Raw genomic sequence first — 17,048 nt, 5'->3', positions numbered from 1 at the left:
ACGCCATGGCTATAAATGAAAAAGACAAACCGAAAAACAATAGTACACATGACACAACATACAAAACTAAAGAATAAACAACACGAACCCCACCAAAAACTAGGGGTGATCTCAGGTGCTCCGGAAGGGTAAGCAGATCCTGCTCCACATGTGGCACCCGTCGTGTTGCGTATGTGATTACACATCCGGTAAATAGTCTAATTCGGTAGGTCACATTCATGAGAGGGAAGGGATTGTAGTTACGACGTAAGGAACATATCCGATATCATTTGTGAAACGGTTATTCCATAGCGGTCAACCAACTCGTGATGTCGTCCGTAAAATTTACGAAGGGATGATTTCAACTTCACCATTTTGAACTCTTGGTTTAATAGCTTCCTTTTGAGCAGTTACCCTCTATCAAGAATATCATGATAGGAAATGCAAGCACGGGAATATCGTATCAATTGGGAGATATATACCCCGTATGCAGGTGCTGCTGGAATGTTGCTACTTAGAAATGGAAAGTTCACAATTGGAAAGCTGAAATCATCTGTTTTGTCGTAAAGTTTTGTCTTCAACCGACCCTCATTGTCAAATTCTAGATGTAAGTCAAGATATGAAGCCGACTTAACTGTATCTGTAGTATCCTGTATCTCCAATTCGATGGGAAAGATGCGTTCCACATAGTCACCAAATTTTGAATGGTTTAGTGAAAGAACGTCATCTATATAGCGGAAAGTAGAGTTAAAGGATATTGTTAACTTCTTATCTTTCTTCCTAAGAAGTTCCTGCATGAAGTCAGCCTCATAATAATAAAGAAACAAGTCAGCAAGTAGAGGGGCACAGTTTGTTCCCATTGAGATGCCGACAGTCTGTTGAAAAACACGTCCTCCGAACGTAGAAAATATGTTGTCAATCAAGAAATCAAGCATCTTGATAATATCGGTTTCAGAGAATTTTTTGTTAGAATCAGAGTGATTCTTTACAAAGTAGGATTTATCCCTCCCTAAGACAAGATACTTGTATCTACGTTGGCCATTATTTTTTATGAAGCAAAGTAAAACAAACTCTTTTACTTTGTCTTTTAGTTTGGAATGTGGAATACTTGTTTAAAGAGTAGAAAAGTCAAATGTTTTAATACTGTTACAAAATAAAAGAGAGTTAGATTTTATGTACTCTAAAAGATCTTTGGAATTTTTAAGTATCCACATCTGATTCACGCCACCTCTAGAATAGGCAGTTTCACAATAACTTTGAAGCCCGTCTTGATGTAACCAGTGCGGTAAAATCCGAATCAATCTTTCTATAATAGTGTAACTAGCAGTACACAGTTGAAAAAAAAACTTAGTATTATTTTCCCCTTGCTATCTTACAAATGTGTGTTGCTTGTGCAAATATCTTCCTTGGGTTTGATTTCTGATTGTTACAGTTCTATTTTTTGTGTTAATTGGCAACAGTCTGAATCAATTTGATACAAAATATTGCAAAAGAGTTCAACAAATCACAAACAAAATAAAATTGGTCGAAAGTAGAATTTCTTTTTGAGTGATTTCTTTTCTGAAACCATTGACATTTATTAATCAAGAGTTAAAGTGAAAATCATATGCGTTTTACCACATTTTTTCACAAAATCCAATTGAAAAGTTTGAGGGTAAAATATTTGTAAAAATCCTTACAATAATTTCTGGTCCTATGAACGTACCGTGTGAATGTAAAAATTCGGACTGTCAAACAAAAAAGGTCTATAATGCTTTTTTCCCGTCAGCATAACGGCTTCTAAAAACAATTTTATAGCACAATTTTCATATTCTAAAAATTTCCCAGAGCCAAAATACATAAACGAACTCTTTACATTGCATTTCTACTTTATTTCTATCATATTAAATGTTATCGTCTGAAATATTCATGTAATATTTTCTGCCGTACGTTTAACAAATATCGACCAAATACTGATATATTAAGGTGTGTTCCTTCGTGAACTTGAAGCTTCGTTCCTTGATATTTTCCAATTCACAAAAAAAGAAGTCCAAATAACATGCGTATATATAATAAACTGCTAGATTTTAATGACGTTCTGAACTCATTACAAAGCACAAAATCGTGTTCTAATGTATTGCTAATGATGTGGTAGTAGACAATCATAAAACTTTCCTATATACAAAGTCCAAATGACATGGGTTTTTTTTAACTTATCATATAGAAAATGTTGGACTTTAAGTCACATTTCATCTTTAAGACGTTTAGCTTTTAGCTGTCCTGGTTGAATTTTGAAAATGAAAAGAACAAATCATGCTTTATTGAAGTTGATATTTAATTAAACAATGATTTTGTCGGTTGACAAGGGCGGCCCATGTCTGTTAGTTTTGGCCTTAGATGTCTCCATAATGTACCCAATACTTTGTATCATTTCAAATCACCAATGTGGTGTTCTACTTGAATTTTGTATTCACCAATCACTGCTTAAACGTTGTAACATGGAAACAAGGGGTCAACTATATTTTTTTTCAAAATCCATCAAGGAAAACTTTAACTAGAACAAGATATCTTGAAGCGGAGAAGACCGTCGTTGATTTTCTCGATTTCTCGAATTCCCGATATAATATATTTCCCAATTTCGCAATTTAACTTTTTCTCAATTTCTCAATTTTTCGATTTCTATAATTCCCAATTTCGCGTTTGCAAAGTGAAAGGAGAAGACACGAAAACGCGAAAAGGCGAAATAAATGTCTGCATCCAGCCAACATTCATATATTTATTTATTTGGTTGATATATATTCTTAAGCTATATAGGCAATACAGTATAAAACCGTCAATCCAATATGTTACGTAATGATAATCATGATGTTTTTTGTGTTTGAGACCCATCCATTTTACCTGTAAACTGTAGGTGTCATTACTCGGTGTCGAGAGATGTTGAAAAGGTCTAGTAAGACATCTGCTCGAAAGTACAGCATCAGATATCAGAGTGAAGTAAGGCATTATGTTAAATATATGGACTTGCTCGATGTATGAGACTGTCATCAAAGTGAGAGGGTTAGCGCTATGAAACCAGGTTTAATATGACAGTTCTTGTCCATTCGTTGTTTATGTGTTTATGTGTTTTGTTATTTGATTTTGCCATGTGATTATGGACTTTCCGAATTGATTTCCCTCTAAGTTCAGTATTTTTGTGATTTTATTTTTTAATAACTGCGAACACACTTTTACCCCTTTGATTCTTTTTCTTCTTAAATCTGATTAAAATTTGGATCGATCGTAACTAGCTTTCTCCTCTTATAACAAAATCAGAGGTGTTTTGTTTTGTTCTCTTTCATTGTGATACACTAAGTATGTGTTGATCTCTTTTAGCTTCTTTGCAGTTTATTGTGTTGTTGGGTTGCCTTTATTCATGTGCTTATGTTAGGAAATAATTGAAGAACAATTACACGGCTGATTTAGACATTAGAACTACTAGCATCCTGAAACAAAATTAATAAGTTATTGTCCAAGGATTTTCTTATCCCAGGAAGAGATTATCTTAGCCGTATTTGGCACAACTTTTGGGAATTTTGGGTTCTCAATGCTCTTCAATTTTGTATTTGTTTGGCTTTACAACTGTTTTGATATGAGCGTCACTGGTGAGTTATGTAGACGAAACGCGCGTCTAGCGTACTAAATTATAATCCTGGTACCTTTGATAACTATTGTTACTCTATATGTTGAACTCTAGATGATCATTTCTAGAAATATTTCATTTTTGTATGCTGTTGGGTTGGCGCATATCAGTGAAAAACGGCATGGTTTCATATTAGATGGTTAAAAACTTTGAACTTGCTTTAGGTAACTGAGATCATTCTCACATCATGGAACTGTTTATTATTGAGTATTTAAAATAATATACCTTTAAAATAAACCTGAGAGATTTTCTTGTGGTGATTTTCATAGCATCTTTTATGTTCCCTTCATAACAAATGAAAGTTAAAAGGTGGTTGAGATTCGTGAAATCTATATAGTTAAACCCGACAAAAAATGTTTATATGTTTGTTCTAAGTCCGGAACTTTGTCTCGATATCTCTTTCTAGTGACGCATATTCCAAACCTCCTTTTATTGACGGATGTCACATGAGGAGCGGGATCTGCTTACCCTTCCAGAGCACTTGAAACCACCCCTAGTTTTTGGTGGGGTTCGTGTTGTTTATTCTTTAGTTTTCTATGTTGTGCCATGTGTAATATTGTTTTTCTGTTTGTCTTTTTTCATTTTCAGCCATGGCGTTGTCAGTTTATTTTCTATTTATGAGTTTGACTGTCCCTTTGGTATCTTTCGTCCCTCTTTTATTGACATATACCACAAATCTATGTATATGACGTCCCCATTAATGACCTATACCCACATGGTCTTTTATTACAAACACCCGACATCCAATTTCAATGATGTGTATCCCACGTTTCCTTTTGCTGAAGTTTAGAACAAATCTAGAATGTACTTTTTTTAAGTAAACACCTCACATGTAAGTTGTTTGACATGTACCCTACTTTATTCGTCATTAAAGTTAACCAAAATCCTCTCTTATTGACGAATACCCGATACCTCCTTTAATTAACGTATACCTAAATCTCTTAATGATGTATACCCCACAATACCCTATTACACCTCTTCTTACGAACTTATAAATCGAAATCTCCTCTCATTGACATATATCTATAATACTAAAATTACGAGGTCCAATTTGTCAGCCGTCATCACGTGAAAACGACGAATCAAAGAATTCAACTTTATATACAACTTATATAGTACAAAAGTGTAGATTAAAAATTACACCACTCCAGGCCCTTTTGTTTTCCACGTAATTAATATTGCCAATAATTAAGAAGTTCCGGGTCAAGTCCGATACCGATGCCAATAGTATAATCACCTGTTACTTATTACCTTATCTGTACGTTCCGCATCTGACAGGGGCACCACCAAACAGTGTATGCAGGACTAATATGCTATATACACGGGTCATAATCACAGGGTTGACACTACTAAATTGTCAAATTGTTACCGATTATAGTATTTTAATCAGTAAGACTTTCTAAGATAACAATACGAATACTAAAAATCTGGAATAAAAAAAAGGCGTTTACATAGGTACAGTTTTCAATTTGTTAGCGGGCATGAGTGACGTAAAACAGCGAATCAAATAATTCAACTTAATTTGTAACTAATATAGGACAATGCTGTTGATTAAAAAATACTCCATTCCAGGACCTTTTGTCACACAGTTTTCCAAATAATTAGTATTTGTCATGACCAATAATTGATAAGTTCCAGTTCGACGGGTTCAAACAGAAAGATTTGAAAGCAGAGAAAACTGTGTATCTTATAATCCGCATGATTTTATCAGATGACAATACTAATACTAAAGCAAGGCTTGCGCATAGTTATATACTTAAGTCACGGGTGTGTTCTAGTATATATATATATATATAAGAGTAAGCGACAATTACCCCACCAAAAACTAAGGTTATCTCAGGTGATCCGGAAGGGTATAACTGTTATTCTCTAACTATGTACTTGAACTAAATCGTACCAATAAAAGCAACAGTAGTATACCAGTGTTCAAATCGATGGAGAGAAAACAAATCCGGGTCACAAACTAAAACGGAGGGAAACTCATCACTTACAAAAGGAAAACAACGGAACAGGAACACTAAAGTGCAACAAAAAACGCCAAAATACATAGAATCGAACTATTTGCCAGATTTCTGACGTGGTAAATTAATTTTTAAGAAAAAATAAACTTGTTTTAGGAAGAAAAAACATACAACATATTGTTAAACTATTCTTTTTTTATTAATATAGAAACTGTTGACATTTAGATGTAAAATTTGATGATATTGAAGTTGTCTTTATGATATATGAATGGTCCTTGTTCGTTCAAAACACTGTATTATTGTCTCATGAAATGAAAGTAAATAAAGTCGGAATCAGTTCAAAATTGAAAAAGAATAGGCTGTCTTATTGTCTTTGCGCGAATTTAATGGAGCATGAAACCGGTGAATGTGCTCATTGTATGGACATAGAATGGAGGAACACCATCGGCGCCATGTTTCACTACCTCGACATGATCTCCCTTCTGTAGATGGACAATTTCACTATTTGATGCGCAACCCAATTCTAGATGCTCTGCGTCTGCGTGAATAATCATTTCATCGTGGTCGTTGACGTGAAGAGCCATTTCTAAAATGGAGTCCCTCTTGGTGCATATTGTGACACTGAAATAAAAGAATCCTTCTTCTGGTGCTACAAATTTTCCAGTATCAGCATGGTATGCGTGTCCAGAGTTTACTCTGACTTTATCGAAATGAGCAATCTCTTCAGCGACCATGTTTTCAATAGGATGGGTCAGTTCAGCAGAAAATGCCACGTGGTGAGATTTGAAATATTCGACCTCCTCGTGCAGATGTTTAATTTCTAGATGGAGTGCGTCAATCTCATGCTTATTATGCTCTGTATGGTTTTCAACATCTAAAATATAAATACAGTCTATGGTTTATAATGCAGCATTGATGATCAATTGTCTAAGTAAACTGAATAATTTATATTTATTGTAATTCAAATATGCAAAGAGAAAATATTTTACTGTTGATTGTCTGTTGGTTGATTTTGTTTTGCCATGGCATCGTCAGTTTGTGTAAGACTTGTGAGTTTAAAAATCACCTTGTTTATTGCACCTCTCTATACTGAGATAAGTCTAACATTTATAGATTATGTTTTTGTGCGCAAAAAAAACTTTGAAGTATATAAATGTCATAGATATGATTTTGCTTTTTGATAGCATAATTCTTACACAGATATGCATCGGATATATACAGCACTGAGACATAAATCTAACAATTATAATATATAAACTTGAGAATGAAAATGAGGAATGTGTCAAAGAGACAACAACCCGAACAAAGAGCAGATAAACCGTATTGCCTATCGTTTCAATGAGAATTTCGTTAGCTGTGTATGTACATTCAGGATCATTCAGGAAAATAAGATATAATTATATCAAAAGAACAAAGCGTGTATTTGTGTACATTGACAAATAATGTACTTTTAATATTGTACTGAAAGCTGATCAAAGGTCAGGGTATATTCGTGCGTTTTAATTTATTATGTATTGTGTACGGTTAATAACCATGATGTTTTGATCGATATTGCCGTAAATACATAGCTTTGCTTTTCTACTTTTGAGGTTACAGAAAAGATTTTGAATAAAAAAAAAAATTCTAATTTATAGCTCTGTTTTAATCTATGAAAAATCTTGTAGAGACAGCCAAAGATTTAGAAGGTTATTCAAATAAAGTATTATTGAAAATGACAAGGTGAATACAGCTCCATACCGAAAACTGAAATATACTACGATACGAATGAAGAGTGAACGAACATGTTTTGAAATTTAAAAGGACCCGTAGAGTCTTATCCCCTTAGGTTGCCGAAGACATAATAATACTAAAAAAAACCTAACAAGAACAAGTAGAGCTTAAAACTGATAGTTACAGAACACATTCTTTGAAATTATCAAGGACAAAGATGGTCAAATAACGGAACGTAAACGTACATACACCATTAAATTAGCAAGGACAAAAATGGTTAAATTGACAATCTCAAACATGATAAAAAAAAAAGAGAATTAACGTGCACATACCATGAAAATAACAGCCTCAAGGATGGCAGAAAAATTTAAAGTTACCGTACACATACAATGAAATTAACAACGTTAATATGGCCACAAGGGCACGGAGGCCTATGAAACCGAAAGTCAACGAATTATATGGCGACATTTACAAGGATATGAAGACATAAAACTTAGAATGACCGAACATAGTATTACTGATTTTTAGATGGCCATCGCTGCCTTTAAAGTTTAACAAGACTTTGATAACATTAATATAGCATTGACATTTTCCAAATAATTTACCCTTCGGCTTTACTATAAAATTAGACGGACAAATATATAAATGGTAAATATAGTATCAGAATAATTGATACAGAGACATGAGTATCGCAAAAAACAAGACGGGAAATGCGTTATCATCTGTTTCTAAAACGTTTTAAAGTAAAAATTCCAAATTTCTTACACAAAAATAAAATTATGATAATAACAAAAAAAATATATATTTTTTTAAAGCAAGGAACAGTTCTTATATCAAAATTAACATTTAATCATTCCGTATGACTGTTTTTGTTCGATAAGTTACCTAGTACATTTTCAAAACTTTTCAAATATCTGTTATAAGGCATTTTGATGTGAACAGTGTCACAAGATTATTTTAAAAACAAAATTCCAAAATAAGGCGTTATATGAGGAAAATACATATCGTGTTATATTGTTTTAATTGAAATAAGCTCTTACCGTGAATCTCTTTTTCGATTTCGTGTTTGATGAATTTTTCAAGGTCAGCATTGAGTGATGTTAAATCGAATTCGGCCTTAAGGAAAGCGTCATGGTGGCCAACTATCGGGGCATCGTGGTGGTCACCATTGTGGTCATCAACTGGATTAGTTAGCCCCTGGTCAAATAAACTGACAACGCAAAACAGCACCAGGAAGGAAATTTGGTAACGACCCATTCTCACACAAGTTTAGACTGATGTATATGTTGTAGTAGGTAAACGTCGACTGTCGTTTGTGATTGCTCTCATTTGAATCTCATTTTTATACTAATGTGTCAAGGCGCATGGGCATGCCCGAATTAGCAGTCCAAAATTTGGAACATTGAAACAAAGAAAAAATACTGCATCGGCAGCATTTAAATTATGTCAGTTTTACGAAGTTTATACAAGATTTATCTGTAATTTTTTTTAAGGAAACCCTGACAAATATATCAATTCCAAGTGCAATTAGGTTTTAAAACGTGGATGTATGCCAAGGTTATATGCATTTCAAGTTAGAGTGCAGAATGACACGGGCAGAGGGTAATCAAATTCTACATTAACTTGATAAAAAATGATACATACATATGCACTTTGGTTTGTTACGCAAACACATTCGAAAGATTTATATTATGTCAGCATTTCGTGGCTACTTTCTTAAAAGTCAGCCGATACATTTTAGATTAACCGACATTTCCATGGCCAAATATCGAAAGTCGGTTTCAGTGGCGTGGTTAGTTTTACCTCGAACTTTTAATGCACCAGGGAAGGAAGAAATAGTTCGTTTTACTCCTCTCTATCTCTCTCTCTCTCTTTATATAAATATGCTTATGTGAATACAAATAAAGAAAGAAAGAAAGAAAATTATTTGTAGTATAAAAATTGTAGCCCAAATGGGAATGAAGCGTGTATAGAATAATTGTATTGACAGGTACATATTTATAACTGTTTTAAATCGAGCGCTACTAATGAGTTTGATAAAACATTTGTCCTCCAATACAAATTCCTTGCTCGGTATCTTTGCTCAGTTTTTACAATCTCTGGGTGAATGTCACTGCTGTTGGACGTTTCATTACTGATAGAATCATCAGCACAGTAGTCAGCACTTCTATACTGACATGATAATATCATTTTTAAAATTTGTTTTTAAATTATCTGTTCACAAAACCCTTAGTTATATATTTCTACCCACAGTCATTCTTACGAGTTTTCAGGGACAATTTTTCTGCATTTTCATTTTCAATGAACTTTTAATAATAGGAAAATAAGACGATGTTTTATGTGATCGTCAATGATTTTTTTTAAATTTATATTTGATTTTGGCCTTTACACTGAATCGAGAGACACTGATGAGAGTTACATAGACAAGCACGTGTCTAAAGTAACACATTATAACCCTTGTATCATTACATTCTACTACAGCACATTGAAATCAGCTGAAAATAGCTTGAATACAGGGGATGTTTCTCGTACTAGAACGTACCAGATTATAATACACTACAAATTGCCCATGCGCCTTGACACATTTGTATAAAAATGAAATTCAAATGAAATTAGATACAAACGACTGTCGACGTTTACCTTTTTCAACATCTACATCAGTCCTGAACTTGTGCTAGAATGGCTCGTTACCACATTTCACTCCTGGTGCTGTTTTGCGTTATCAGTTTATTTGACCATGGGTCAACTACTCCCGTTGCAGAACCACACAACGATGCCCCGCTCATGCCGATTATTGGTCACCGCACAGCTTCACTGAAGGCCGAATTCGATTTGACATCACTAAATGCTCAGCTAAAAAAGAACGTCTACCATATCATTGAAAAGGAGTTTCACGGTAAGAAATTATTTTAAGAAGAAACAATATTACACGACGTGTTATAGACGATATAAATTTTTATACATATAGAGCTTGTTGTTTGTGGGTTTTTCTAAACAGTCTTGGAATCCCATTCACATAGCATTTTCACATAATTAAAAATCAAAATGTTTAATTTAAAAAAAGTAAAAAATCGAGAAAAAACGGGAGTTTCACACCCGGACACCCCCTTCCCCCCCTTTCCCCCCTTTTTTTCTTAGATCCGTCAATTAATTTATTTATGATGAAAAAAATACTTTCGTTTTGATTTTTTGCTTCCAACTTAATTAAAAAGTAACACGAATGGGTGATTGTTTATTCCCCTTTTCGTTTTTCTGTCTCAATTATTGTGATAAAATATTTGCCGTCTATATTTTTGGAATAATATATTCCTCACTTCAAATAATCGTATAGGAAAAGGGACATTTTCTTGGAAAATTTCATTGGTTTATTTCTGTTAATAAGTCTTGTTTAGGATGAAGGTGGTTATTTAAAAAAAAATTTATTCAAAATAATGGGTATACTAACGGTAATTTTTGGTCTCGTCTGGCACAAAAGTCGCAATCGCGGTTTTCGTCGCAGTATTCAAAACATAAGAATAACAATCTGGCAGCGGCGGCTGCGGTAGGGTTGACTATTTCTATAAAGCTTTATGTTTCAAAATGTAGATGGCATGAATGCTTCAAACTTTATATGCTGATACCCAATGTTTCCGGTCATCTTTCCTCATTTTCATGGTTCAGCGACTGCTAAAAAAATATTTAATTTGTCATATGAATTTCTCACTTGTTATTAGTAATATGACAACTAATGTATGTTAGGTACATGTATATGGGTGCATTGCAACGTCTAGCTGCAACTCAGTCAAGGTTCACCTGACCTTGGCCTCAGTGATTATCTTTAAAGTTAAAGGTTCGTGATTAGGTCTGTTTCTCAGATACTCTAAGCAGTTTGTCAACTATATATTGTGTTTGGAATTATATAGTAATGGGTACATTTCAGTCTTTAAGTTTTCGTTTGACCTTGACCTCATTTCTATGATTCATTGGTCAAAGCTATTTTTTGTGTTTCGTTTTGATTTTCATGTACTCTAAGCAATATGTCAACTATATTAAGTGCTTTCAATGTTTTTGGCTGTACATGTATCATCTGATTTTGAACGCTGATTTTGAACTATGCATGGTTGAATGGTCAATGCTAAGTGTTTGTGTTTTGATCTGTTTTTCATTAACCCCATGCAATAGGTCAACTATATTTGTTGAATGGAATAATTGTAAGGTGTACATATCTGTCAACTGGATTTACTTGACCTTGACCTCATTGTTATGCATCTTATAAAATATCAACTCCAAGTGATACATGTAGTTAAACCTGTATCGATAAGACTTTAAAACAAAACAAAAAAAAAACAATTGTTAGTAAAGCAGTCGAGACATTTCAGCGTGTGCATTCATTTTTTGATTTATGCATTCTGCGGTAAATCTGTTGTGATTTTAAAAATCGTCACTATAACAGCTCTTATTTATTATTCAAGACACAGCTTAAAATATGTTCTTGTTAGAAGCTATATAACTAGTAATATTCTCTCATTGGAGGGGGGTGATACAATAGAATTTCTATGATTTTTTTTCTTCATCTCTTTACCTTGGTGAAAGAAAGAAATACAAGACTATTCTTGCAAAGACATTAAAATGCCCCCCCCCCTTTTCCCCCAAAAAATAACATCTCGATACTTTTACTCTTGTTAACTTAATCACATGCATATAATTTAGTTTAATATTAGTATCATTCAATAAAGCATTGCTTCAGTACATGATCGTTAAGTGAGGACATTTGTTGCTGTATTTTGACATTCTTTCAAGAATTTAGGTGCTCCATCACTTCGTAAAAATGTATGTGCTTCATATACAACACCATCATAAAATTAGGATTGGACATATCATTTGTAATAAGAATTATGCAAGTGCATCGAAACTTTCGAACCAATTTAGATATTTGGTAAAGATTTAAATTAATTTGTGGTGCCTCTCAATTTACTAGGTATTCTTAAACTTGTCCTTGTTACTTTCCGAGCATGCGTTCAGTATCCTTCTGTTGCATATCCCCTTGTTTTTGTTCGTTCAACTTCAATATGCGGATCCAGAGGGCCACCCCCCTTTTTTGTGGTAAAAATTTGGTTGATTATATAGGGAATCACAGAAGCATGACTGGAACGGTCCCTTTCTAAGGGCAGTCATTTCCATCCCTTCCCCTCTTTATGAAAATATCTGGATCCGCTACTGACTGTCTTCCGTTTATACAACTCTTTATACTCTTAGTGTATTCCAGAAATACCTATCACCCGTTTATACAACTCTTTATACTCTTAGTGTACTCAAGAAATACCTATCACCCGTTTATACAACTCTTTATACTCTTAGTGTATTCCAGAAATACCTATCACCCGTTTATACAACTCTTTATACTCTTAGTGTATTCCAGAAATACCTATCACCCGTTTATACAACTCTTTATACTCTTAGTGTATTCCAGAAATACCTATCACCCGTTTATACAACTTTTTATACTCTTAATACCTATCATCTTGTTAATCCAGTAATACCTATCACCTTGATAATCTTAATTGCTGTCTCAAGTTTTCATTTGTAAAATTCAAATAAAAAAGCGTATGCTGCAAACTTACATAATTTTCCCTGTTTGAACCTCGCTTGCCTTAAAATAATGCTACGCAATCGATCACAATAAAAAAGTTAATAACTTAACATGAAAAAAATAAAGTTAAAAGCAGAAATATACCCTAGCCTTCGATCTGGTGTCAATACAATATCAAAAGTACATACGGTATTAATATCAACAAATACTAGCGTTCTTCTTTGATATAAAGGTAACATTTCTTTTTTTTCTTTAATGAACCATAATTTTCATTGAAACGATATGCTATGATGTTTTTTACATAATCGTTAGGTTTCTGTCTCCTCTTTGTACGTATCCTGGTGCATATCTTTGTAAGAAACATTCAAAAGCAAAATAAGTACATATGACATTTACTCAAAACAAAGTTAGAGTTTAAAAATGAATTTCTCTCAATGTTAGACTTTTTTCAGTATTAAAGAAAGAAGGCGAAATAGAAATAAAAAGGATGTGGTATGAATACCAAGGATACAACTCTCCATCCAAGTCACAATTTCTTGAAGTAAACCATTATAGGTCGAAGTACGGTCTTTATCACGGTGCCTTGGCTCACACCGAACAGCAAGCTATAAAGTGCCCCATAATGACTAGTGTAAATTTCTTCAAACAGGAAAAACAACGGTATAATCTATATGTTAAACAAGAAAAAAGTAACATTTATGAACCACGTCAACAAACGACAACCACTGAACGCCAGGTTCCTGACTTATATGACAGGTATCGCAAATGCAGCAAGTTCAAACGTTTTGATAGGTACCATCCTTCACCCTTACTTGAAACAATATTTTTAACATCACTACATAAAAAGACACACTAAAAATATCAAAGTTTAACTAGCAAAGGGATATTATTCAAACTCATAAGTCGAAGAACTGCTAAAAATGTCATAGCATAACAAAAACAACCAAACGACAAACATTCTTAAAAAAGACATTTTCCCTCTTTAGACATACTTAAAATTCGGTTTATTTTTAAAAATAAAGTATTTCTAAATGCTGTCATATGAACAACAGTTTTTTTTTTTATTTTTTAGCTGCTCAAAACAACACGCACGAAATTGAAGACCTGCATTGTGAAATTAAACAGCTACACAAAGAAGTTGATTACTTAAAATCTCACCACGTGGCCTTTTCTGCTGAACTGACCCATCCTATTGAAAACATGGTCGCTGACGAAGTAGTTCATTTTGATAAAGTCAGAGTAAACTCTGGAGGTTGTTACTGTGCTGATACTGGAAAATTTGTAGCAGAAGAAGAAGGCTTCTTTTATTTCAGTGTCACAATATGCACCAAGAAGGACTCCGTTATCGAAATGGCACTACACGTTGAGGACCACAAGGAAATGATTATTCACGCAGACGCAGAGCATCTAGAATTGGGCTGCGCATCAAATAATGAAATTGTCCATCTTCAGAAGGGAGATCATGTTGAAGTAATTAGACATGGGTCTGACGGGCATCCTCCATTCTATGTCCATACTATGAGCACATTCACTGGTTTCATGCTTCATTAAATTCGCGCAACGGAATTGATACGGCCATGTATTTTCCATTGTGACTTAATTCCACTATATTTACTTTCATTTCATTTTGACAAAAAGGATTTGCAACAATACAGTGCTTTGAGCAAATAAGGACCATTCATATCATAAAAACTTTTTTTAAATTATCATAAAATTTTACATCTGTAAACAGTTTCTATATTAATAAAAAAAAGAAAAAGAATAGTTAAAAAGTATGTTTTATTTTTGTAAAACAAGTTGATATGTAAAAAGAAGATGTGGTATGATTGCTAATGAGAAAACTTTTAACAAGAGACCAAATAACACAGAAACTAACAGATATAGGTCACCGTACGGCCTTCAACAATAAGCAAAGCCCATACCGCATAGTAAGTTATAAGAGGCCCCGAAATCACAAATGTAAAACAAATCAAACTAAAAAAAACTTACGGCCTCATTATTGTGCCAAAAAAGAAATATGTAACATAGCGACAAACGACAACCACTGAATACAGGCTTCTGACTGGGGACAGACACATACAAAAAGAAAGTTAACGAGATATCAACTCTCCTCTTAATCTGGAACAGTGGTGTAACAGTAAAACATAAAAACGGCCTATAAAAAAATCGAAAAAGACTTAACTCATCAGATGGATACAAATAGAAATACATCTTACAAAAACATGTGAACTCGACTGAGAAATTATACATCCGAAGATTGTCTTGCTTTGATTTAGTTCAAGTATATAGTTATAGAATACATTGTAAGTGAATGCCTGTAAACAAAGTATTCAATATATTTCATGGTTTTCAGTAAATCCATTCAAGCTGATAGCTTTTTGGTAGTTGTATTTAATAACAGTCAGAGTCGTAGCACTGGGCAGATTTACTCATTTTTTTAAAGTACGAGATGTATAGGCATGCGATTATATTTGATGCGTATGTATGCGTCAATATGAGATATATTGATATAAATCAATGTGCGATGTATAGGTATGCGTCAATGTACAATGTGAGTATACGTCAATATGAGATGTACAGGTATGCGTCAAATATTATAAGTTATATGGTTCGCTACTGACCCCCTACGGATCCATAGAGGGTTAGTAAAATCCATAGGGGGTGAGGCCGGAGGCCGAGTCCCCTATGAATTTTATTCACCCTCTATGGATCCGTAGGGGGTCAGTAGCGAACCGTATAACGAATTTATCGGACGCTGGACTTTTTCTGCGGCGTTTTGTTGAAAAATAAACAATGAAACACAACAACATTAACAGATGACGTCGCCATTAACGCGTCACGAACCCCATATGAAACTTACTAACCCCATACGGTCTCATAGGGGGTCACCACGTGACGGCGTTTAACCAATCACAACGTGATAATTCATCTGTGGTCCGATAAGAGATGTTAAAGTATGCGTCAATATGAAATGTGAAGGTATGCATCGATATGAGTGGTGTGTATGCGTTTATATGAGATGTGTAGGGATGCGTCGATATGAGATACTAAGGTATGCATCAATGTGAGATGTTGTCATACGTCAATACGAGATGTTTTGGTATGCGTCAATACGAAAAAGTGTATGTATGCGTCAATATGAGATGCGTATGTGTGCGTCAATATGAGATATGAAGGTATACGTTAAAAAAAGATGCGTCAATGTGAGATGTTGGCATACATCAATACGAGATGTTTAGATATGTGTCTATATGAGATGTGTATGTATGCGACAATATGAGATATAAAGGTATGCGTTAATAAAAATATGAAAATATGAAATATAAAGGTATGCGTTAATAAAATATGCGTAGTTATGCGTCAATGTGAGATGTTTGTATACGTTAATACGAGATGTGTACAGTATGCGTCAATATGAGATATATCGGTATAAATTAATGTGCAGATGTATAGGTATGTGCCAATGTGATATGTGGGTATGCGTCAATATAAGATGCACAGTTATGCGTCAATATGAGATGTAGATATAGGAAGATGCGGTGTGAGTGCCAATGAGACAACTCTCCATCCAAATTACAATTTAAAAAGTAAACCATTGTAGATTAATGTACGGCCTTCAACACGGAGCCTTGGCTCACACCGATCAACAAGCTATAAAGGGCCCCAAAATTACTAGTGTAAAACCATTCAAACGGGAAAACCAACGGTCTAATCTATATAAACAAAACGAGAAACGAGAAACACGTATATATTACATAAACAAACGACAACTAATGTACAACAGATGTTTGCGTCAATATGAGATGTGTATTTATACGTCAATATGAGATATGAAGGTATACGTTTAAAAAAATGCGTAGCCATGCGTCAATGTGAGATGTTGGCAAACATCAATACGAGATGTTTAGGTATGTGTCAATATGAGATGTGTATGTATGCGCCAATATGAAATATAAAGGTATGCGTTAATAAAAATATGCATAGCTATGCGTCAATGTGAGATGTTTGCATACGTCAATACGAGATTTGTACAGTATGCGTCAATATGAAATATATCGGTATAAATAAATGTGCGATGTATAGGTATGCGTTAATAAGATATGTGGGTATGCAAAAATATGAAATATAAAGGTATGCGTTAATAAAATATGCATAGCTATGCGTCAATGTG

At 33.9% G+C, this 17,048-nt stretch overlaps 2 protein-coding genes across 2 annotated transcripts; one reads left to right on the top strand and one right to left on the bottom strand.

The window, feature by feature from the left end:
• Positions 1-5,775: 5,775 nt before the first annotated feature.
• Positions 5,776-8,651, bottom strand: LOC134716385 (heavy metal-binding protein HIP). The gene is made up of 2 exons (XM_063579360.1): positions 8,349-8,651; positions 5,776-6,472 (listed from the first exon to the last, which is right to left on the bottom strand). The coding sequence occupies exons 1-2, from the start codon at positions 8,563-8,565 to the stop codon at positions 5,982-5,984; spliced, it is 708 nt and encodes a 235-aa protein (XP_063435430.1). The 5' UTR covers positions 8,566-8,651; the 3' UTR covers positions 5,776-5,981.
• Positions 8,652-9,896: 1,245 nt separating this feature from the next.
• On the top strand, positions 9,897-14,636 carry LOC134716384 (heavy metal-binding protein HIP-like). Its single transcript, XM_063579358.1, has 2 exons — positions 9,897-10,204; positions 13,950-14,636. The coding sequence occupies exons 1-2, from the start codon at positions 9,988-9,990 to the stop codon at positions 14,426-14,428; spliced, it is 696 nt and encodes a 231-aa protein (XP_063435428.1). The 5' UTR covers positions 9,897-9,987; the 3' UTR covers positions 14,429-14,636.
• Positions 14,637-17,048: the final 2,412 nt, after the last annotated feature.

This window comes from Mytilus trossulus, chromosome 4 (genome assembly GCF_036588685.1).
Source record: "Mytilus trossulus isolate FHL-02 chromosome 4, PNRI_Mtr1.1.1.hap1, whole genome shotgun sequence".
Lineage (NCBI taxonomy): Eukaryota > Metazoa > Mollusca > Bivalvia > Mytilida > Mytilidae > Mytilus > Mytilus trossulus.
The sequence above is the reverse complement of the archived record's forward strand: the minus strand, read 5'-3'. Positions and strand labels throughout refer to the sequence as shown.